The sequence below is a fragment of the Barbus barbus genome (genome assembly GCF_936440315.1).
Source record: "Barbus barbus genome assembly, chromosome: 13".
Taxonomy (NCBI): Eukaryota; Metazoa; Chordata; class Actinopteri; order Cypriniformes; family Cyprinidae; genus Barbus; species Barbus barbus.
In genome coordinates, this window is record NC_136741.1 from 2,332,703 (window position 1) to 2,355,563 (window position 22,861).

Genomic DNA, 22,861 nt, shown 5'->3' on the forward strand with positions numbered 1-22,861 from the left:
CTTTGATGAATAGAAAGTTCAAAAGAGCAGCATTTATTAGAAATAGAAATCTTTTGTGACATTATAAATGTCTTTACTGTCACTTTTGATCAGTGTAATGTGTCCTTGCATAAAAAAAAATAAAAAAAAATTGAATTTTTCAAACGGCAGTGTACTTATCCTTCTGTTGTTGGCAGAGTTGTTACTGTGTGTGTGTGTGTGTGTGTGTGTGTGTGTGTGTGTTCCTGGCAGAGCTTCAGTAATGCAGATCTTGTGGATGACGAGCCAGCTGGCGCGGAGCAGGACGGCTTATCTCCTCACTGGAAATGTTACGCCAAATACATCAGCCATCAGCAGATCCTGCTCACTTTCCTGCCAGCCACATTTACAGGTGCATCATCTGTCAATGCCACACCAATTAGAGCTCAATAGTCCTTTAGGTTTACACACATCATGAGACTGAAGTTATTTGAATGATTTTTATTAAGCCACTTACATTTTTGGCTGCAAATATGAAACATTCCCACAGTTAAACCAAGCAGTGTTTAACCAAACTAATATTGCAATCTGGAGAATGTTAGAAAACTGGGGGGGTCTTTAGTAGTTTATATTTACAATAAAAATGTTTCAGAAAAAAGTTACATTGATTATATTAAAAATTTATATTAGTAGTAATTTAAGTTTCTTAACATGAATATTAAGTATAGTGATCATTCAATCATTAATTTTTAATTTGTGTGTGTGTGCGTATAATTTTAGTTTTTTGGAATTTCAATTTACGCTTTTATTTTGACAGATGTGCAGCTTTTGATGTCTTCTGGGCTGGAAACTGAACCTCCAATCAACAGCATTCTCCTGGAAGAGGAGGAGACCTGTAGTCACGGCAACAGCCAATCACAGGCTGACTCCATCAGCAGTTCTGCCAATGGTCCACAGGTTGGAACAGGTCAACATGGAGAACACAGGAAGGGGTTCACAGTGGAACCAGAAGCAGCACTGGAGACATCTGCAGGACAGAGCAGAAACGCAAGTGATGCTGGTATGGGATTTTAAATTCTGACAAGTTTCCAGACTGGATTTGATGTGATAAAGTGGCAGAAATGACAGAACCCATAACCAAACCAGGGAGTTTAGTTGTGCTTCTCATCACGGTTATTATAGATAACATATAGTTAAGTTATAATATACTATATAAAAACTATATATGTAAGTTATAGTTATTTAGAGTTAAAAATTAAAAACTAAAACCATAAATAAACATTTTATTACTTAAAATAATATTATTAACCTTTACTTATCCAGGCAAGTCACTGAAGTTATAAATGTAAAAAATTAAATTTTTTATTTGATTTAATTTAAGTGAAAAAAGTCCAAAAAATATATAGTGCCTTGCACTCCCAAATCAATCGTAGGCAAGTTGGATGACAAAATATAAAATAAACTAATTCAAAATATTCATGAAAACTGTAATAGTATCTAAATGTTACAGCTGGTTAGGACCAAAAATGATCATGGGTGGGAGAGTTGTTTATATTCATAACTCTGTCTGATATCTTTCAGCTTCAGAGGAGAAGGATGGCGTTCAGTTTCTGGAGCCGCAGAAGCGAGACGGTCACATCACGTTTGGCCGACAGGCGTCTCAGCAGAGCAGTGCTGATGCTGCACGACCCCGCTGCCCAATCTACATCTACAACTGCTCACTGGACTCGCTCAAAGAGCAGCTGGTCCATCCGCGCTCAGGACGCCAGCCCAGAGACGTCTTCTTCAGGTACTCAGACACTCTCCCACATGCAGATGAAAGCTACGGTGTGTAGCTTGAAGGTCTCCGCTCATCAGCTCTGTTCTAAACCATAGAGAGCGGCCTACAGCATGCATAGACAGCTACAGTCTTAGGCAGCATCTAACTGAAGAAGGACCTTATAAGTGACAGTATTTTAGTATCATTGATATACTATTACAGTTTTTGTTAATATTTTGAATTTTATTTATTTAGAGTACTTAATTTTTTTCTGTTTTCTGTTTTTTTATTTTATTTAGTTTGTTTCCACTACACTTGTTTTAGTAATTTTGTGTTTGTCATTTTCATTCATTTTCTAGTCTTTTATTAGTATTTAATAATTTTTATTTATTAGTTTTACTAATAAATAAACACTCATACAGTGTATATTTTGAAAATATTTACATGTATTTACATGCATATATTTATATAATTCATATATACATTATGTAAACAAAAACTTTGGACAAAAACTATTTTGGATGTGATTAATCGTTTGACAGCACAAATTTTAATATTATTTATATTTCTGTTTCTACTTTAATTTTAGTTAAAGTTTTTGTAATTTTGTGTTCTTGTCAGTTTTATTTAAAAATGCCTACAGGGTTTTTATTAATTTTTATTTATTAGTTTTACTTTAGTTGTTTTAATGCTTCAAGTTGAACTAAATGAAAATGAGAAATGTTGATATATGATAACTGAAATTTTATTTTATTTCAAGTAACTGAAATGTGTTTTAAGGGTTTAGTTTTAATTAACTCTGATAACTCCGATTAAGTGACGGAATTGAAAAGCTCTCTTTTATTACCAATACATGGTCTGGATAAAAGCATTGATAACATGCTTGTGTCTAATAAAGTTGCCTAGGTAGGCGGCTCGCTGTGTTTTGGAACAGAGCTGTTGTGTTTGATCATTTCCAAGGACATCATGTGGTCGTCCTAATGTTGTACTGTCTGGTTTCTCTTTGGATGAGAATAGAGCTCAAGAGACAGACACCTGGGAGTTCAGTCAGCAGCCCAAATACAGGTAGCCCTGCTTACAGCTTCCTGCTGCCGCCCTACAGCGGGGCGGGAAGGGAGGGGAGGGGATGAGGGGTGTGAGGGGGCCGCTTTGGCCCCGTTACCTTAAGGATGGCCGTTCTTTCTTTCTCTTTCTATGGAGGGTTTTGCTGTTCTATGAAGGTGACAGTAATGAGGGGATGTTAGGCTACTGAAGACTTATAAGGATATGAGGGCTTAAAATAACAGAATGAAGTTTATCTCCATAAATGCATTACCATTCAAAGTTTGGGACTAGTCATTTTTTTTAAACAAATGAATAGCAAAGATGTTTTAAATTGATCAAAAGTGACTGTAAAGTATATAATGTTTTAAAAGATTTTTATTTCAAATAAATGCTGTTCTTTTACTTTCTATTCATGAAATAGTCCTGAAAAAATGTATAAAGCAGCAAAACTGTTTTCAACATTGATAATAATCAGAAATGTTTCTTGAGCAGTAAATCAGTATATTATTATGATTTCTGAAGATCATGTGACACTGAAGACTGGAGTAATGATGCTGAAAATACAGCTGCAGATCACAGAAATAAATTACATTTTAAAATACAGTATATTCACATAGAAAACTTTTATTTTAAATTGTAATAATATTTCACAATATTATTGATTTTTCTGTATTTTGATCAGATAAATTGCAGCCTTGGTGAGCAGAAGAGACTCCTTTCAGAAACATGAAAATATTTTACTGACCCCAAATATTTTCAGCATTAGTTTGTGTATTGTTGTTGAATGGGGTGCACAGTGATTTAGGATTTTTCTATATTATCTAATGTGTTAAGACCTCATATCCTGCTGAGGGTTGTTTTCTCTGCCTTCTGATGTTCAGTACCAGTCAAAAGTTTGGACAAAAAGTTTATGATGAATGTCTAGAGTCAGCAGAGCTGGAATCTATACAAAGAAGAAGGTCCACTACAAAGGTTTTATTTGAATTTGATTAATTTTACTGTATTTTTACTTTACTTTTTTTTTTGCATTCCCATGCCTACATATTTTATATTTCATTAATTTTAATGAAGCATGATGTGTCCAAACGTTTGACTGATAGTGTACATACTTAAATTAGGAGGTTCGCTGCCTGATTGTAGACATTTAGGACATCTCAAGACATTCAAAACGAGACTAAATGACTGTAATGTATAACTTATGTCATCTTATTCTTGATGTATTTGAGAGATTAGTATTTGTTCTCCGTCTTTGCTAATCAGGTATATTCTGCTGATAAACGTCTGTCTCGGTGGTAATGTCTGAGTACTCAGTGCTCATCTGAGCAACCCAAGTCTTTGGCTGCATATTATATTGGTGTCCTCAACGTCTTGATTTTTTCCTTCGCTTTCCCTTTAAATTTATTTTTCCTACTTTGTTGACCACAGAAATGGTAAACCTATAAGTCTTGGGTGTTGTTGCTTCATGGCTGTAAATCTGTTTTGCGTGCTTTTAAAGCTGGTTTGATATTTTCCCGTTCTCTTCAGCTGCAAAACACGACTAGTATTTGTATTTGATGATCCACTGGGCTGTAGATAAATGAAATCCTGTAATATAGTCAGTAAATACAGGCCCAAATTAATAAAATCTGAAAAATAGAAAGCATGCATTTGCTGCTTGTACAAATGTCAGACAGATATGGTTGTTGCATGTTGTCTCTCTGTTTTCTAACACTATTGCATTTTCATAAAGGTGTCTTTTTTCAGAAATTGCAAATAAATAGCTTTATTAATTATAAATATTTATTTAACAATGAGTGTTGTGTAAATTAGGTCTCAATCTTACTACACTAATATATATTTATAGGGCTGTAATTCATTTGAATTTAAATGCATCAGCTAAAATCAAAATGCTGATCTGATGACAAAGTTGAAATACGTCACAGAAAGAGCAGAGTTTTTCTCTATACTAGACATATGGATAAATGTTTGACTTTTGTCTCTTGGGTATTGCTTTTCCTGCTGCTTGCCTCGGCTATTTTAGGCTGCTGTCTGGTGTAGTGTTGTAGGAAGTGTCTGGCAGATTGTGGCCTGCTGTTATCTGGTGTGTGTGTGTTTGTGTGTGTGTGTCTCGCAGGTCAATCTCTCAGGAGCGCAGCAGTGCCTCATCCTGGACGGAGCTCATGACGCATCCTCACAAACACAAAGAACTGGCCAACTACTGCAGCCTGCTGCAGGAACACTACTACCAGAGCTATGTCAAAGGTCACACTCCAACATGTGCATATATATGCATAAAGCTTAAATAAATGAGCATAAAAATATTTAAGCACATTTATCTCCTGATTTCTCTTTAGTATAATGCAAAAAAAGAAAAAAGAAAACTGATTCTCATTATTGTGTCCAGACATTTTTTTTTTCCATTGAGTCCATACATTTTTAAATTACATTAATTTTATTATTAATTTATAATAAAAATATAAATAAGTAAAAAAAAATAAAAGTGCGTTTAAGCACATTTATGTCCTGAATTTTCATTAGAGTAATGCAAAAAAATAAATAAATAATGCATTTCATTCATATGAATTGGGGCAGAAAATGTGTTCATAAAAATATCACAATATAAAAATATGCAAAATGTTAATAGCAGATGATTTCATTGGTCTTGTGCCTGTGTTGATTGACAGGTGTTTATCGCAGTCTGCAGCAGTCGTACAACGTGAGCTCGCAGGACGTGCTGACGGCCATGGACTACTGCGAGGAGTCGCTGCAGGAGATCGACATCACTTCCTTCCTGCAGACGCTCTGCGGACACGTGCGTGTGTTTCGTGAGCGTCACGAGCTGCACGGCTGTGTCAACGCAAGCAAGTCCAGTAACACTCCCACCACCTTCATCATCGGAGAGAGAGAGGATGATGGAGCTGACAGAGCCACGCTGGTGTCTTCATCCAGGTACTGACCACAGAGCAGTGCATTGTGGGAATTAATGCTTTGTTTTCATTGTATTCAGATGTTATTGGCATTTTTCTCAAAGCATTGAGCTGGAGGACGTGAGTGAAGCCGATTCCAGAGGGAAAGTCTCTGCTCCCACATCCCCGCTGGACGAGCCGAAGTCTCCAAAAATCCCAGAATTCCCTCTGTCGCTCCTCCAGTCCCAGCAGAAATGTGAAGTGTATCCTGATTTACACAAAATCATACAGGTATAGCTGACACCTGGCATCAGGGATGTAGAAATGGCATGATATTACACATTCTGTTTGTTTTACAGGATAAATTCATGGAAATTGGTGCTCAATATTTCAAGACAGTCCTGTCCAATCCACATTATTTCTTTTACTGCCTTCCATCTTCCAAAAAAGAGGTGTGTTAACATTTTAGTATTCTGTTTTTTATTCAGTCATTTTAAATGTGCGTTTTAGCTGCATTAATAAGCTCCAGTGTTTGCTGATCTCTACTGCTGCATCTACAGCATCACAGCAACATCAGCTCAGTATGTTAAGAGTTTGACTGTGAGAAGGTAAAAAGATACAACATATTCTTATATTATATTTAATAAGGCATGAAAATTCATTGATACATTTAAATTATTTTATATTCAATAATTAAAATTATTTGTACAGATTTCAGCTCTGAAATCGCTGAGTTTTGGTCATTTATACATGCATTTAAAGGTGCAAAATGCACCAACTATTGTCCAAAGAGAAGCTTTAAGGTCTCACTGCGTTTTTCCAGCTAAATAAAAGCTCTATAGTTTATTATTATTATTATTATTGTTGTTGTTGTTGATTACTTATTTTTAATTCACAGTAAATAGTCATTTGTGCAATAGTAATATTTATTTATTGATTTATTGATTTTTTTTCTATCTTCGTCCTTATCTGATTTTGCCTGTTACTGAATTAACATCTTACTGACTTTTATATGACAATATGTACTAAAAGATATACATTCACAGAAGAGTTTGTTTTAATACATTGTGTTTTCATTTTAAAAATGCCTACATTACAAAAAAAAAAAAAGTTTAATTATAATCAATCCCTGCTCGAACTCTGGGTACCTAGTCAAACTACTGAGTGTCAAATCAGCGCTCATCTTTTTAACAGGGCTTTGTAAAGATGAATGGTTTATGGGAGTGTTTTCCTCTCCTCTCGTTCACCATCTGCAGGAGGATTCAGACAGAGAGGGAGAGCGGAGAGCCAGCGAGGACTGTGAGGTGTCTGAAGCTGAACTCGCCACAGAAGACGGTTAGACATCATTCATGCTATCTTCGAGTGCTGCGTCTTTAATATCTTCCATATCTGAGCGAGTTTTAATAAACTTCACATTTGTTTTATTTTGAAGACATTTAATGCCATTTGCAACATAAGTGCTTAACAGTAATATTTATCTCACTAAATAAATAGTTGTCATGCATAAAGAAAATAATAGTGTTTTAAGCATCTGTAGTTAATGGATTGTGAAAAGCTTGCTGTGATATTACTGATAAATAATATTTTTCCTTGCATGCACAGCCATGGTGCAATAAACATTTAACAGGGACTTTAATATGATCTGTTGATTTTTATGCTATTTGTAAAGTTTATGTGAACTTGTTAGTATACTTAAAGAATATGAAAACATGCATATCCGTATTTATCCTTTGCGTATGCACAGAGAACGTGTCGGGCTGCTGCATCGTGACGGAGAGTGACACGGATCTGGAGGTGGAGTATCAGGATTGTGGGAATGGCAGAGCGGAGGCTGGAGGACAGGGAGCAGGTGAAGGCGAGTCTCCGTCGGACTCTAACACGGTGAACCAGGACGACGATTCCTTCAGTATTCTGGATGGAGACTCTCTGCTGGAGGTGGAGGGACCGCAGCCAGAGATGCCACCTCTGTTTGTGCACCTCACCTGCTCCGTCAACATGAAGAGCTGCCATGGCTCCATGCCCACGCAAACACTGCCAACCTGTCTGGGTGAGACACTGAACACCGCTGAGGGTTCTGCCACTGACTAAAGCTGCTTTATAGTCTGTGCGCTTACACGCTTTTAACAGAATTATATTCTACACTTTTGTTGCATTTCGTTTTTTACTTAAATTACTCTTACGGCGTCAGTCAAGATTTATTGACCAAAAATGTATCATTTTGCTTCTCATGGCCATTTTTTTTATTATTTAAGGTTGTTTTTAACTGTACTGTATATTTGTGATTTCTAATTTCTTTGTGCAAATATAAATTACTATGAGTGTCAGTGAGCTTTATGTATTTAAATGAGCTTTCATTTAACATTTATAAATCATGTTAATATTACTAAATAATAATTTGTTAAATACTAAATGGGTAATTATTTAATATGTAAATGTAGGTGGTCTTATGTTAATTAGCTTATGTTTGTGACCTGGAGAAGTCATGAAGATTTTGGTTGTGAATGTAACGTAATCATTTAAAAATAAGATATTTAAAATGAATTCATTTCAAGGATTGGCTAAATATATATGAGAATATGGCACATCAAAATCCTGATCAACAGTGTTGTTATCGCTAACTAAAAGTAAAAATAAAACTTAATTGTTTTTCTAAAAATAAATCTAAAACTAAATTTCTTTAATTAATTGAAATTAAGCTGAAATGAAAATTAGATGAAAATGTTGATTTTAAAAGAAGAGACAGAAAAATGTTACATTGGCAACTTTTTGAAATAAAATTAAAGTACCGAAAAATACCAAAATCTCAACTGAAAAAAATAAAATAAAAGCTTAAATAGAAGAAGAAAAAAAACTAAAAATATAAATGTTAATTTAAAATATGAATAAATGATATAATATAACTAGCAGCTCAAGAAAAATGATGGAAATTCATTGATTAAAAGGGATGAAACCATATATATTGAGTTTTATCCCTCTGATTAGTACTAATCTGATTCATGTAAGTTCAATAATGTTAGAGAATATAAAAATGTTTTTTTGCAGGTGAAGTCATTTCCTGTCTTGAGAACGCTGAGAATCTTCAGTCGGTGGATCTGAACGAGTTGTCTGTCACTCTTGATATCTTCGTGCTCACGTTACCTCTGGAGATCGAGGTCATGACTCCTGACTTCCACCACAACAGGTCAGTGATTGTGAAGCATCCTAGGTTTAGGAAAGAATCTAGCAGCGTGGCTCCAGCTAGAGGGATGCTGAATGGTCTCTGTACATGTACTGTAGGTACACGTCTGAGAGCAGCGTGTCTCTGAACCGCTCCCCTGGACAGCCCTCATCCTATCGCTCTGACGAGGAGCTCATGGCTAATCTGCGTGGGGTCGGTGTGGACAGGTGAGCGTTCAGAGCTCAGCAGGCATCATCTGTTGCCAAATATCTTGAGTAATAACTTTTTATTTTGTCGTCTTCTGCAGTATGTCTGGAGATGCCCTGTCCAAACTTCCTATTCCGCACAAAATGGCTGTTTTAGCCACCATGGATGAGGTGAGAGTGAAAATTAAATGAAAATAAGCATTTTTTTCTTTAATAATCATAATATAATTTTAAATGAAGTAAAATTATTACAACGTTAAATAATAATAATAGTCATCTTCAATTATTGGAAAGACTTTACAATAAGTCCCATTAGTAATGCATTGCTAACGTTAACTAACAGTGAGAAATACATTTGTTGTAGTATTTATTAATGTTTGTTAAAATTAGTTAATAAAAATACAACTATTTATTGTTAGTTCGTGTTAACTCAATTCCATAAAATAATATTTCCAGATTCAACTTTTAATTTTAACAATGCATTGGTAAATGTTGCAATTAGCAATGATTAATTAATGCTTGTAATGAAGTATAGAGTTACATTGTTAATTCATAAATAATGAATTAACTAAATGATGAATAATGTAGTTAATGGTAACATAAGGAACCTTATTGTAAGGTGTTACCCAATTATTTACCATTGATCCAGTAATGAAAGCACAGTATATGAAATATGCATGAAATTTGAGACTGTTTATTATTGCAAAAGGAGGATCTCTCTAAGATATTGTTTTTGTCTCTGATGAGTGTTATTTTAGTATCATTAATAATCTAATAGTTTTCATTAATATTTCAAATTATTATTTTTTTTTTACATTTTCCACTTTCAGTTTAAATTTTGATAGTCATTTTGTTCTGTTTTTGTCATTTTATTATTAGTGTTTTTTTATATATGTCTAGAAATTGTGTAGAAATGTTTTAGTTGTTTTTGTACTAAAACGTAGATATGTTACATGTTTTATATACCAGATACAGTATGTATACACATTATTACATGTCTTTTACTTATGATTTGTTTATGGTTTTAGTTTAGTTTTTATTATAATATATGTGACCCTGGACAACAAAACCAGTCAGTGTGTCAATTAGTGTATACATCCTCTGAAAGCTGAATAAATAATATTTCCATAGATGTATGGTTTGTTAGGATCGGACAATATTTGGCCGAAAATATTGTCCGATCCTAACTATTTGAAAATCTGGAATCTGAGGGAGCAAAAAAAATCTAATTATTGAGAAAATCGCCTTTAAAGTTGTCCAAATGCAGTTCTTAGCAATGCATATTACTAATCAAAAGTTTTGATATATTTACAGTTGGAAATTTACAAAATATCTTTATGGAACATGATCTTTACTTAATGTCCTAATGATTTTTGGCATAAAAGAAAAATTAATAATTTTGACCCTTAGAATGTATTTTTGGCTATTGCTACAAATACACCCCAGCGACTTAAGACTGGTTTTGTGCTCCAGGGTCACATGTATAATGTATACTATAGAATATAATAACCCTGTCTGTGACCTGTTTCAGATCCGTTGGCTGTTGGAGGATGAGATAGTCTCCGCTTTACGGCACTCGTCTGTTATCAGCTCCTCCACGCTGCAGAAAGTGTTGGAGCACGTGTGTCGCTCCAGCGGCCGCCCGCAGTGCCACTGTGAGGTCGTTCCCCTGCAGTTCGTATTTGGTCCCGAGCAGTCACTGGAAAAGTTTCAAGAGGTTTGAACTCATGTGATGACCTCTATTATTGGTGATAAGACTCCCCAGGAAAGGTCAGGAACGAGATTATGTTCTGCGCCGCTGTTTAATAACACGTACCTGCTTCCTCGCTGCAGGAGTTCAAGAGGTTATCGCTCCCTGGTTACCTGCTGAACGCCAAGCAGCACAACTTCCACTACGTCTCACTGAGTCGCCAGCAGTCTCACAGGCTTCAGGCCGCGACACAGCTGTCTAACATCGCTGCTCAGTACTCGACGGATGCAGGAACGGCGTCTCGGCAGACCAGCCTGTGTCCCGAGGTGGAGGACGGAGCCAGAGCATCAGCAAACATCTGCACGTCAGACAGAGAAGCAGAGTCCAAGAGAAAAGAGACCAACACTGAGGTAATTATCAACAATCTTTGAAACCACACCTGAAGAAATGCATTGCATTTGTTTAATGATGAAGTTCTCACATTAACTTTTAAATAAAGTGTGGTTTAAGTAATGTATGTAACAAATACATTTTTAAACTCCAATTTAACAAAGTTGACTTGCTGTCTATTGCCACATGGGCAGCTGTCTTATAAATCAACATACTGTCTGAAATGGAAAGTAAAAATTAACAAATGGCCTGCATATACAGTATAGCGCTCCTCACATGAGACTTAACTCTACTATACATTTAACTTTTTAAGCTAACAATGCAATGATTTAATAAAGCATAATACATAGCACACACAAAAATTAGTTGTATATCAGATAAAAAGGAATCAATATTTTAGCTATTGAATAAATATATTTGTAATTAATTTGAAACATTTTTCAAACTTTAACTACAGTCTCAAACAGGATTTTTCACATTGCGGTGCATTTTGAGGTTGCATTTTTCAACAAAGCCTACAATGTCACAAGTTCAGTATGATTTTCAATATGAAAGAAAATTAACGTTTAATTTGATTTCATTTTAAGAATTAGTTTTATTCAGCAAGGATGCATAAAAAAAATCTGACAAATTTTTTTTTACATTTATTTCAAAGACATTTATAATGTTACAAAAGATTTTTTATCTTAAATAAATGCTGTTTCTATTCATTAAAGAATCCTGAAAAATAAAATGTATCACGGATTCCACAAAAATATTGTGCAGCACAACTGTTTTCAACATTGATTATAATCAGAAATGTTTCCTGAGCAGTAAATCAGTATATTAGAATGATTTCTGAAGATCATGTGACACTGAAGACTGCAGTAATGATGCTGGAAATACAGCTGCGCATCAGAGGAATAAATGACATTTTACAATACATTTACATAGAAAACAGTCATTTTAATGGTATTTCACAATATTACTGTTTTTACTGTATTTTTAATCAAATAAATGCAGCTTTAAAGAGACCATAAAAAAAAACTGACCCAAAACTTATGAACTTAAATGACCTAATTTATGATGGAAATGAAAATAAATACATAAACGGGCATGAAATGTTTGCATTCAAATGTGAGATTTTAAGTGAAATTATTTTATGTGAGAAGAAAAAGAGTGTAGAGTGAAACTAGCATCAAATCAGTGGCTGAAGATAAAGTTATACAAGTTATAAAGTTATGTCTGATCTCAGAATGCAGTGATTGACCGATTGTAATCAAATCTCCCAATGAGCCGTGGTATAATAATGTCTTTTAGTTGTCCTCCTCTTCATCTGGAATATGATTCCTCTGTTTTTTCCCCGCAGCTGGTGGAGTGTGGAGAAGTGCAGAGGGCTGATGAGGAAACGCGGCCTGCAGCAGCTGATTCAGCCAGCGAGTCTCCCTCCGAGACCTCTGACCCCGGGCAGCTCAAACAGGCCGACGCGGATGAGACCCGACCTCACCTGCAGGCGGGCAGCAACGGCACAGAGCGCTCGTCTGATCACACGTCACCTCCCAAAACCCCCTCCGCCGCCAGCCTGGCCGAGTCTGTGCAGTCCACCACACACAGTGAGTGTCACGAGAAACCCGCGTCATCCAACTTTACTGAGATCCTGCTGGTGAAGTTACATTTACATTGTCATTTAGCAAACGCTTTTATCCAAATGACTTACAAATGAGGAGAACAATCAGAGCAACAAGAGAGCAACAGTATACAAGTGCTGTGACAAATCTTTAACAAAGTACACATTGCTTTTTTTTTTTTTTTATAAATAAATTAGACTAAAACGAATAGAATAGAATAGGTTTGTTGCTTGTTCAGGAGTTTAGGACAACTGTTGATAACTGTTTTATTTCCTGTTTGGGCTTGTGTATATGCTTTATTTATTTTTTCCAAGGCATTGTTAGATGCCAGTGTTTCCTGTGTCATATCTGTGTAAAGATTAAATCTGTATTTTACCTCGGAACAATCTCCAAGTAGAAAGAGGTGCTATAGATTTTGTGGTGGCTGTGCTTTCAAATTAAATGATTATAATCTTAATTCAAGTGATGAAAGATTTTGAAACTCTGACAGTAATCAATGTTGAGGACTACTGTAAGGTTAACCCTGCCTGATTTAAATGTTTGAAAATGATTAACAGTTTAGAAAAATGTAGGAAAAATATTGAAAAGTAATAAAATGCACTACTTTAATAATTTAAATAGTTACACTGCTTATTACATTTTAACTTGTAATCTGTAACCTATTACATTTACAAAGTAACCGTCCCAACACTCTAATTAGGTGAAAAGTTGCCAAAAAAAGCCTGCATACTATGAGGATGAAAAAGACAACAAAGAAGCATTTCAATGCCAATTACAATGCCATGTCCAAGAGTCATCATCATTATTATTATTTTATTATTTAGTCATTTAGCAGACACTTTTATCCAAAGCGACTTACAAATGAGGACAACAGAAGAAATCAATTGTAGTATTAAAACAACTAAAACAGATCCAAAACTAAAACTTTATAAATACTATACACATTTTAAAAATAAATAAATAAAATAAAAATGACCAATGCATACAAAAAAGTCAAAACTTAACAATTAAATGAAAAAAATAAAGCTAAAAACAATTCAAAATATTAAAGAACAAAAGGTTTTATATATATATATATATATATATATATATATATATATATATATATATATATATATATATATATATATATATATATATATATATATAATTCAAATGAAATAAAATACCTATAAAAACTTAATAAAATACCTATACAGACATAATAAATTCAGACATAAATTAACTAAAATTTAAATAAATAACAAATACAAATCAAATGACAGTAGTTTATCAATAATCCTTAAAAATAACACTGCCAAACACGCATGCTAAAACAACTTACTTACACACAGTAAGAAATGGTTATAAAAACTGAAACAGAAGTGAAACCAGTAGTAGAAAAGAGGAGAAATGAAAAGCGATACTTATATCCTTCCCAGCCCGGTAGAGTCGATGGTTTTTACACTCTTTGGTCTTTACACGAGGAGGACTTCACACGACGGCTGCCGCAGTAAACTAAGCTTTTTTATACCCGTCTAACAAAATACTAATTAAATTTAGCTGGACACACTTTCCTTATTTTTTCACAACAAATGGCCAAGCAAGCGCAGACACCGATAAGATCTGCGAGACAGAACGAGACCAAGCGCGATATCAGCACGTCTCCACACATCATAAAGGAATAGTTTAACCAGAAATGAAAATTGACTGAAAATGTCCTCTCCCTCAGGCCATTCAAGATGTAGACGAGTTTGTTTGTTCATCAGAACAGATTTGGAGAAATGTAACATTCCATCACTTGCACAGCAGTGAATGGGTGCCGTCAGAATGAGAGTCAAAGCAGCTGATAAAACATCACAATAATCCACACTACTCTAGTCCATCAGTTAACATCTTGTGAAGCTAAAAGCTGCGTGTTTGTAAGAAACAAATCCATCATTATGGTGTTTTTAAGTTCAAACCATTGTTTGAGTCCTTAATAACGCTTCATCCAATGAAAAAGTGGTCTGGTCTGAATCAGGAATGAAATCTGCACAGATCAAACACTGTTTACAGATCGTAACATGTGGGTGGATTTCGATGTGAGAGACGACGGGATGAACTGGAGGAAGCATTATTATGGATTTTGGTCTGAAGTTAAAAAAGTCTTAATGATGGATTTGTTTCTTTTTGGCTTCACAAGACATTAATTGATGGACTGGAGTGGTGTGGATTATTGTGATGTTTTTATCAGCTGCTTTGGACTCTCATTCTGACGGCACCCATTCACTGCAGAGGATCCACTGCTGTGTAAGTGATGCAATGCTGCATTTCTCCAAATCTGTTCTGATGAACAAACAAACTCATCTACATCTTGGATGACCTGAAGGTGAGGACATTTTCAGCAGATTTGTTTTGGGGGGGTGAACCATTCCTTTAAAATGTAGATCGATAACATTTTCAAAAAAAAAAAAAAGATTTTGGATCATGCGATCTTTTCTTTTGTTGGGGAATAACAGTTAAAACCCAAGGACCAGGTATGATGAAAAGACCAGGAGTCAGAGATGCGATTAATTAAAGAAAAATTTACTGAAGAAAATAGTTTGCAGTTTCATCAGCAGAAGTCAGCTTCAACACTCTCGATGGAGTTCGTAGGCCGCTCTGCTTACAATTAAAAATCCTCAACAATTATACCCTAACAGAGGTTGCTAATTGCATCAATGCATAAATCAGCAAAATTCTAATTGGTTCTAAAACCTAGATAAACCTAGACAATCTCCTCATATGGACCCAAGCTTGAAGCATATCTTCTGACGACTATTTTAGTGACCAGTGATCAGAGGTCCGACGCAATACATCTCTCCAAAGACGTATATCTGATATGCTGGACATTGGCAGTGGAGCGTTTGGCCAGGGACTGTCTGAGCTTCTCCCTGTACAGACAGATACTAACACACATACGCAAAGAAACACTTATCTTACTTCAAGGTTGCCTCAGCCCTAAACCTTATCAGGCATGGTTACTCACACAATGAGAGCAGCTTCTTAGAGAGTAGAAAGGCAAACTAACGCCATATTCAACTTATTCTCTAACATGCATAAATGTAACTTTGAATAATAATTATTCAAGAAATATTATAATTAATATTATTATGAAGGCCATCTGCGATCCACTCCTTCACTTTTACCTGTTTGGATTATTGTGGCTTACACATCGACTTTTTGGATGTTTTCTGGTGCAGTGATTTTGTTTGTTTGTTAGACTTTAATAATAAAGTTTATACTATTTATTCTAAGCGGCTTTGCTTCCGGTTTCTTTCAGGCAGTGGGAAACTGCGGCCCAGTCGAGTTCAGAGCGTCGTTTCCAGTCAGGGCAGCCTGGACTCAGACATGCTGGGTGAGGTTTCACACAACACACAGCATGCTAAAACTCACATTTACATCACAGTCATCATTCCTCATGGTCCCGCTGCTCTCTGCTGTGTGTGGTTCAGGTTATGATGGCGACAGCAGTGATTCTGAGTGTGACGGACCCACTATGAACGAGCAGGAGAGACAGACGCCGCTCATGCCTGATTTCTGGCTCATCATCAGGATTCATCAGGACAGAGTGGAGGTTTTCTCTCACACCAGGTACTGCTGCAAAGACCCGCTCAGGTTATAAAATTCACATTCAGCAAGATTGTGTTGTTCTTGCCAAATGCAAGAAATGTATTGATTATTTGATATCATTATCTACTTATTAATTTAATTATTTATTTGATAAAATATTGCTTTATAAATAATTATTTTATAAACGATACTTTAATTTTTTTTAACAATATATAATACACACACACACACACACACACACACACACACACACACACACATATATATATATATATATATATATATATATATAATTAAAAATTATTTATTATAAAATGCAAAATGGTCAAAACTATTTGTTTTACTTAATATTCAAATAATCAATTATTTAATGTTATTTTAAAATTATTCATTTAATTTAAATGACATTTTATTACTGAATTATTATAATTGTATTTTAAAATATGCATATATAAATAAAACAATTATATTTTACAGCATTTATTGTTGATTTCAAAGCTGTTACCAAAATTACTATGAGAAAAAAAATGATCAGACAATATAAAAAAGCTGTAATTTATGGAAAGAGTTTAGTTACCTATTCATGGAAATATGCCTCATGTTTTTGTTGCCCTTGTAAGTTTTATGCCTATAAATGAGTTTTTGTGTTCAGTTCTAAATGCATGAAGCATGCAAATGAGCAGCTTGTCTGTTTGTAGTGCTGAAATTGCCAACGCTTTTCCCCAGACATGCAAACAAAACAAGAGTTTTTCATTTTCCAGCTGAGAATGTTAAAACAATTTGTAGTGTTGTGAATCTTGAGCATTGTGTTGGCAGGAGTTTTAACAGAGAGAAAGAGGAGGAAGAGGAGGAGATCCCAGAGTACCTGCGTCTTCATCAGCTGGTGGTGAGGAGGATTGGAGAAATGTGCCGAATAGTTAACCAGGTAAATAACAGCCTTTTCACTGTCAGTATTAAGTCTGGTCCACTTTGCAGCTTATTCTGGTCAGAAAGACCCACCATCGCCTCAGATCCTTAACCGCTGCTTTCCACTTTTATACCGTTTAACCTCCCTTGACTTTCTCCACAGCGCCTCCTACTGCAGGACCTGCATGACAGTCGTGTGTGCCACTCTCTCTTAGTGGCTGAGAGCGAGGAGGACATCTGGAAGCACGAGTCGCTCTACCGGCCCAGGATGACCAACTCTGACGGTACAGTGATTAATGCCACCGCCGAATGACTGACACTCACTCTTTCTACATGCAGCAGCCATATGCATGCAAGAGCAGGGGTCACAACCTCTTTGACAGGAAGAGATTTTCTTTTAATCACTTATAGTCATGTTTTTCATTTTTAAAAATAGCTAGGCCTACATTTTTCCAGATTTCCTCATCTATAAAAAGCTTACTTATGGATCCAAACGTTCCAGCTCTATCTGCTTTGCTTTTACATTTTCTTTTAATTTCATCACACATTTGGAGTCTTTTATGCCATATGAGATGGGAGAGTAGCCCATACGGATTATTACTGAATAAAACTGATGCTGGTTAAAAAAGGTAAAAAAAAAACAAAAATAGTTGGATGTAACTATTTCTAAAGACAAATGCATGAAATATTAATCTCTTTCACTCTTATTGATCCAGATCCATGCACATGCCAGAGTCAGTTATCTAATTAAGCTTGTATTTACGTATGTATGTATGCATTTAGTTATTTATTTAGTTATATATTTTCTTCCTCTGATAAAATTGTGTTTTGCAAGTTTTAAAATGCAGTTAAAAAAAAGCAAATTGTGGTTATGCATCAATATGACTATAAAATTCTTAAAAATATTATTATTATTATTATTATGAAATAATATTATTTTATTTTACTGTAAAATAAAAATATATATTTAAAATATTAGTAAAATAATTTATTTGACATTACAACAGTGAATGTTGCCTTAAAAGGTTGATGTTTCAATGTTTGAAAATAAGGAAATAAATTTTTTTACTACATATCTCAAAACTCTGAGGACATTAGTGCGGTAATTCACGCTAAACAGCAGTGCAAAAATAAATAGATATTTTTCCAGTACAAAAATATAAACATTCTTATCAAAAATCAAATTTAAGTGAGTTTTTGCTTAAAACAAAAAAATAAATATCTGCCAGTTGGATCTTTAAATAAATATCAGTTGGATTTTTCTGATCCCATTAGCTATTTTTTTTTTTTCTTGTTTTAAGCATTAAAATTTTAATTTTGACACAGAAAACAAGCTTTAGTATCTTATGTTAACTGATTATATCTTGCTTTAAGAATGTTTAAATATTTGTACTGGAAAACAAGATGAAAATACGAAGTAAAAAAGTAACACTTGCAGTATTTGTAATTAAATTGCAGCACCTGTGATAACGGCACAAAGCCATATCTTGATTTCAGTTTTATTTGAATGAATTGTGCAGCCCTGTGCTCAGCCAGACCCACACCGTGCGGATGGCTGCGTTTAAATGAAAGCTGATATTGTTGCACTCTTGATATGCAGTACAGATTTAATAAAGCCTGATGAATCTGCACTAATGCAAACAAACACAGACTCTCACTCAAAAACCCATCGGGAAGGTCAATTCAAGGGTGGTGATTATGAGACAGCAGTATGAGTCTGAGCACTCGCCTCATTGACCACAATTTTATAACTGCTGTTTAGCGTGAATTACCGCACTAATGTCCTCATCGTTCTGCCTCAGACTGTGCAAATGAATTGGATCCGGTCGACCACCGAGATGAACGCTCAAATGCTTAATTTGTATCGTACAACTTGAGGTGCTCTGTGGGCCTGTTGAGTTCAACTAATCCTGCTAATCTCCCTTTTGTTATGAAATTGCTAAAATGAAACTCTCATCCCCATAATTATACCTTTTTTCCACCCAGACTACAATGCAGACGAGAGCTATCAGCCACGGGACTACCTTGCCGCCACCATGCAGTTCATCCCGGGTTACTTCGCCTGTGATGTGGTCTGGAGCACCGTTATTTACATTCACCCGCGCCTCAAGATGGGGCCCAACATGGGCGTGTCCCGGGGTGAGTGACACCACAGCGGACCAATCAGGTGGCTCCTCATGGAAACATGCTTTTACTTTGAAAAACTGGTAAGCTTGTATCCAAAGATGATTTGTTTTCTCTGATTCTTTCAGCTATCCAGGCTCTGCGCTCCGTTCTTAACGCTTTCTGTGTGGTAAACCGCAAAAACATGTTTGTTTATCAGGAGCGCACCACCAAATCTGTGTTCTACCTCCGGTGAGTCACAACATCTGCATTTCTTCATATTATTGACCAATTTGATCTTTTCAGTGAATGATGCTGGTATCTGATGATGCAGTAAATGAGAGCATGTTGATTCCAACACCAAGGTCAGGGGTTCAATTCCCAGGGAGTGCATGAACTGATGACGAGTTTACCTTGAATAGAAAGTAAACCGCTTTGGATAAAAACCTTTTCCATGTCTTTTTAATTGTCTTTACACAGGCACATTATATTAGTAGGTCACTCAGAAATAATCAAAAGTAGAAAATGTTCTGCCACTATATCATCGCTTTAATTTCTCCATCTGTGGCTTCTTTCCTCCAGTCTCGCTAGAATGTATTTTAATTCTTTTCATGTTCTTGACCTCCTCGTTCCTTCTGTCCATCTCCACAGACTCTCCGAGACGTCTCAGACAGGGAAGTACAGTGATTTGGATGGAAACGTACACGTGTCGCGCTCTGTGGGTCTGGCCCGCAGCCAGGAGCCGCTGGGCTCTGAGGACCTCATGGTAACATTCACATACTGTCACTTCTCATTACGCTTTAGGAAACCAGGGCCCTCAGGAGTCATTAGGGCTCAGATCGCCTTCCAGAGTGACTGATTTACCTGCCGAGTGCAAAGCACTGACTTGTCCTTGTGTTTACACCATTTATGAGCCTCATCCTGACGGGACAAGTTATAGAAATGTGAGCAATTATGTGTTTATAGCCTGAAAAACAGGCGTAGAATGTGCTCCTGTGAGCCCGATGTGATGTGTGTTATGTTGTATGTAAGTGTTTGATGACGTGTGTCATGTTCACAGGCATCACGCTCGTCTCTGGAAGGCTCAAGGCCGGTTGGACTGGTGGACAAACACATTTTGCTGCAGGTGCATGGCGTAGGGACCGCAGGTGAGAGAGAGAGATGGATAAATGTTTCTCCCAGTCCCATGACGAAACAAAAGATGAATGAAGTGTGTTGATTTCTGTGAGGGATGTTACACCACTACACCAGCCACACTTACTGAAAGCAAAACCGATAAGGTACCATTTAGTTCAGACCAATTCTGGCATTTGTAAACCGCTGAATAGAGCGCAACTCAATATAATAGCGCGCAGAGATCTTAAAGGAGACACATTATGCCCCTTTTTACATTATCTAATATAAGTCTCTGGTGTCCCCAGAATGTGTCTGTGAAGTTTCAGCTCAAAGTACCCCCCAGATTATTTTTTTATATCATTTTGAAAATGCCTCTTTTGAGTGGAAGCAAAAACACTCTGATTTTCGCGCCTGTTTCTTTAAATCCAAATGAGCTGCTGCTCCCACCCCCTTCCAGAATCATTTCAGCTCCTTATTTCAGCTGTTATTAAACAAAAACAAGGAAGCCCAGCCTAGCATTACTTTCATTAAAAAGTAACCAAGTAATGCAATTAGTGACTTTTTTATGGAGTAACGCAATTGTTATAATGCATTCCTTTTAAAAATACTTTCCTCAACACTATACAGTATATATTTGTTTATAGATTTCTTTATGTATATACAGTAAATTCAGCTGTGCGCCCAAAGTTTTGTCTGGAGGTGTATGCTGAGCATACAGCAGGTGTTTAGATAAACAATGAAATTGCATTTATTTCACAAAAAAAAAAAAAAGTAAGTAAATAAATAACAGCATTGATTTTCAGCAGAGTCAAGCTCTCAGGACTCTCCAGCATCACCTGCAGTATCATCAGCAGCTGACAGGAGGCGCTGTTGCTCTGCATTCATCCTGCTGTTATCAGGCCCTTGAGTCATTTATTTTCCTGTAAATGTGTTACTGAAATCCCAAAGTGTAGCCAGGGAAATCTTTTCCAGTTTCATCAGTTTGTTTTTAAATGCATATTTATAATTGGCTGGGATGTTTCTGGGTTTAGCTATCAGCTCTGAGGGATTTCAGCACCTGCTCGGGAGACTTCATTTATAAAGCTAAAGTCAATATGAAACTTTCAATCTGTGCACTATTGTACTTCCATATTGTGTCATATTTTTAAGTGAGATATGATGCTCTGTGATGGGCAGGTCCAGAGATCTCTGATGAATTGGTGAAGGTTTTGAGGAAGCGTCTGGACGAGGCCACGCTGGACATTATTACAGTCATGCTGGTCAGGAACTGCAAACTGACGCCTGCAGATGTGGAGGTGATTTCTTGCTCTTCTTTGACCATCTTTTGTCTGTGACAGACTTGTTCTTTCACCGCAGGTGAAGTACATTAAGCAGATGAATTTATATTTGCTCAGCCTATGCAGAGACAGACATTTGTGGAAAGAATTGACATAAAAGTATCATAAAATACAACTCGTGCTGTATTTCAAGTCTTCTGAAGCTGTGTGAAATCTTTTTCTGATATTTAAATACTTTGAATCAAAGCTTGTAATGTTGTGATTCATCTCAGAGCGAGTTGGTTTAGAAGTCTTTATTGAAGATTTTTTAGAAATATCACTGAAATACATCCAGAACCAAAGCATCTGAAGGTTTGGTTTCTGTTTTTCTCATTTTTCTTCTGTGGGCGTGTCGTCTGAGATTAATTAATGGTTGGATAATAGACTGTGGAGATGATTTTGGTTATTACACATCGTTTTGTCCTCTACATCTCAGTTCATTCAGCCTCCTGGCTCTCCGGCGACGGAGGTGATGGAGTTCTGTCTGCCGCAGTACTGTGTGCCGTGGATCCAGGCGGTGGCTCACTACCTCCGTCAGAACCTCCTCATCTTCCTCCATATCCCTAAATACACTGACAGCATCATGAAGCATCACTTTAAGGTACCGGTCGTCTGATCCACTGAGACAGACAGATGGACCACATTCCCTGTGCTTTTTGTTCATAGAGATGGTCGCATGTTTAAATCAGAGAAGCTCTGTTGTAGGTTCATAAGAAAAATCGATACAAATTTTGAAAATTATGGTTTAAACAAAAATAGAGTTGCAAAATACAACTGCAAATTCACACCAAAACATCTAAATGTGATTTCTTTTAAGACTTAAGACAAATATTGCACAGGTGTAAAGTAGACTAAGTTATAATGAAAAAAAAGAAAATTAAGTGAAAAATATTTTTGTTTTAATCACCTTCCCAAATCATTTTAAAATGGTATGATGAAATCCATTGCCCAAAAATATTGGTGATCACGTAAATATTCAGAAAATGAAACAAATTGGTTTGCAATAATCCATTTATATTTCCATGTGAGTGCGAAGCACCACAGATAAAGCGTGACCGCAGTGAGGCTCTGCAAATGCGTTTATACTTTCATGCTTTATGAGTGAGGTTCAGTTTAACGGGTCACTGAGAGTTCATTTAGAGAGCTCCCAT

At 35.9% G+C, this 22,861-nt stretch overlaps 1 protein-coding gene across 8 annotated transcripts in view; it reads left to right on the forward strand.

Annotated features, from left to right (window-relative positions):
• LOC306879151 (KICSTOR complex protein SZT2-like) overlaps window positions 1–22,861 on the forward strand; it is an 88,079-nt gene that overhangs the window by 16,454 nt on the left and 48,764 nt on the right. For 7 of the 8 annotated variants that reach the window (XM_079431901.1, XM_079431904.1, XM_079431907.1 and 4 more), the window contains exons 24-49: window positions 232–370; window positions 776–1,018; window positions 1,540–1,747; window positions 2,735–2,782; window positions 4,875–5,002; window positions 5,425–5,689; window positions 5,772–5,937; window positions 6,006–6,098; window positions 6,903–6,981; window positions 7,391–7,693; window positions 8,689–8,827; window positions 8,923–9,030; window positions 9,111–9,180; window positions 10,541–10,726; window positions 10,843–11,109; window positions 12,438–12,681; window positions 15,980–16,054; window positions 16,152–16,290; window positions 17,086–17,194; window positions 17,339–17,459; window positions 19,162–19,314; window positions 19,428–19,530; window positions 19,930–20,044; window positions 20,339–20,426; window positions 21,571–21,689; window positions 22,147–22,311. In XM_079431901.1, the coding sequence (XP_079288027.1) occupies window positions 232–370; window positions 776–1,018; window positions 1,540–1,747; window positions 2,735–2,782; window positions 4,875–5,002; window positions 5,425–5,689; window positions 5,772–5,937; window positions 6,006–6,098; window positions 6,903–6,981; window positions 7,391–7,693; window positions 8,689–8,827; window positions 8,923–9,030; window positions 9,111–9,180; window positions 10,541–10,726; window positions 10,843–11,109; window positions 12,438–12,681; window positions 15,980–16,054; window positions 16,152–16,290; window positions 17,086–17,194; window positions 17,339–17,459; window positions 19,162–19,314; window positions 19,428–19,530; window positions 19,930–20,044; window positions 20,339–20,426; window positions 21,571–21,689; window positions 22,147–22,311 (3,873 nt within the window). The remainder of the gene's footprint in view (window positions 1–231; window positions 371–775; window positions 1,019–1,539; window positions 1,748–2,734; window positions 2,783–4,874; window positions 5,003–5,424; window positions 5,690–5,771; window positions 5,938–6,005; window positions 6,099–6,902; window positions 6,982–7,390; window positions 7,694–8,688; window positions 8,828–8,922; window positions 9,031–9,110; window positions 9,181–10,540; window positions 10,727–10,842; window positions 11,110–12,437; window positions 12,682–15,979; window positions 16,055–16,151; window positions 16,291–17,085; window positions 17,195–17,338; window positions 17,460–19,161; window positions 19,315–19,427; window positions 19,531–19,929; window positions 20,045–20,338; window positions 20,427–21,570; window positions 21,690–22,146; window positions 22,312–22,861) is intronic. The other variant, XM_079431906.1, reaches the window with a different exon arrangement.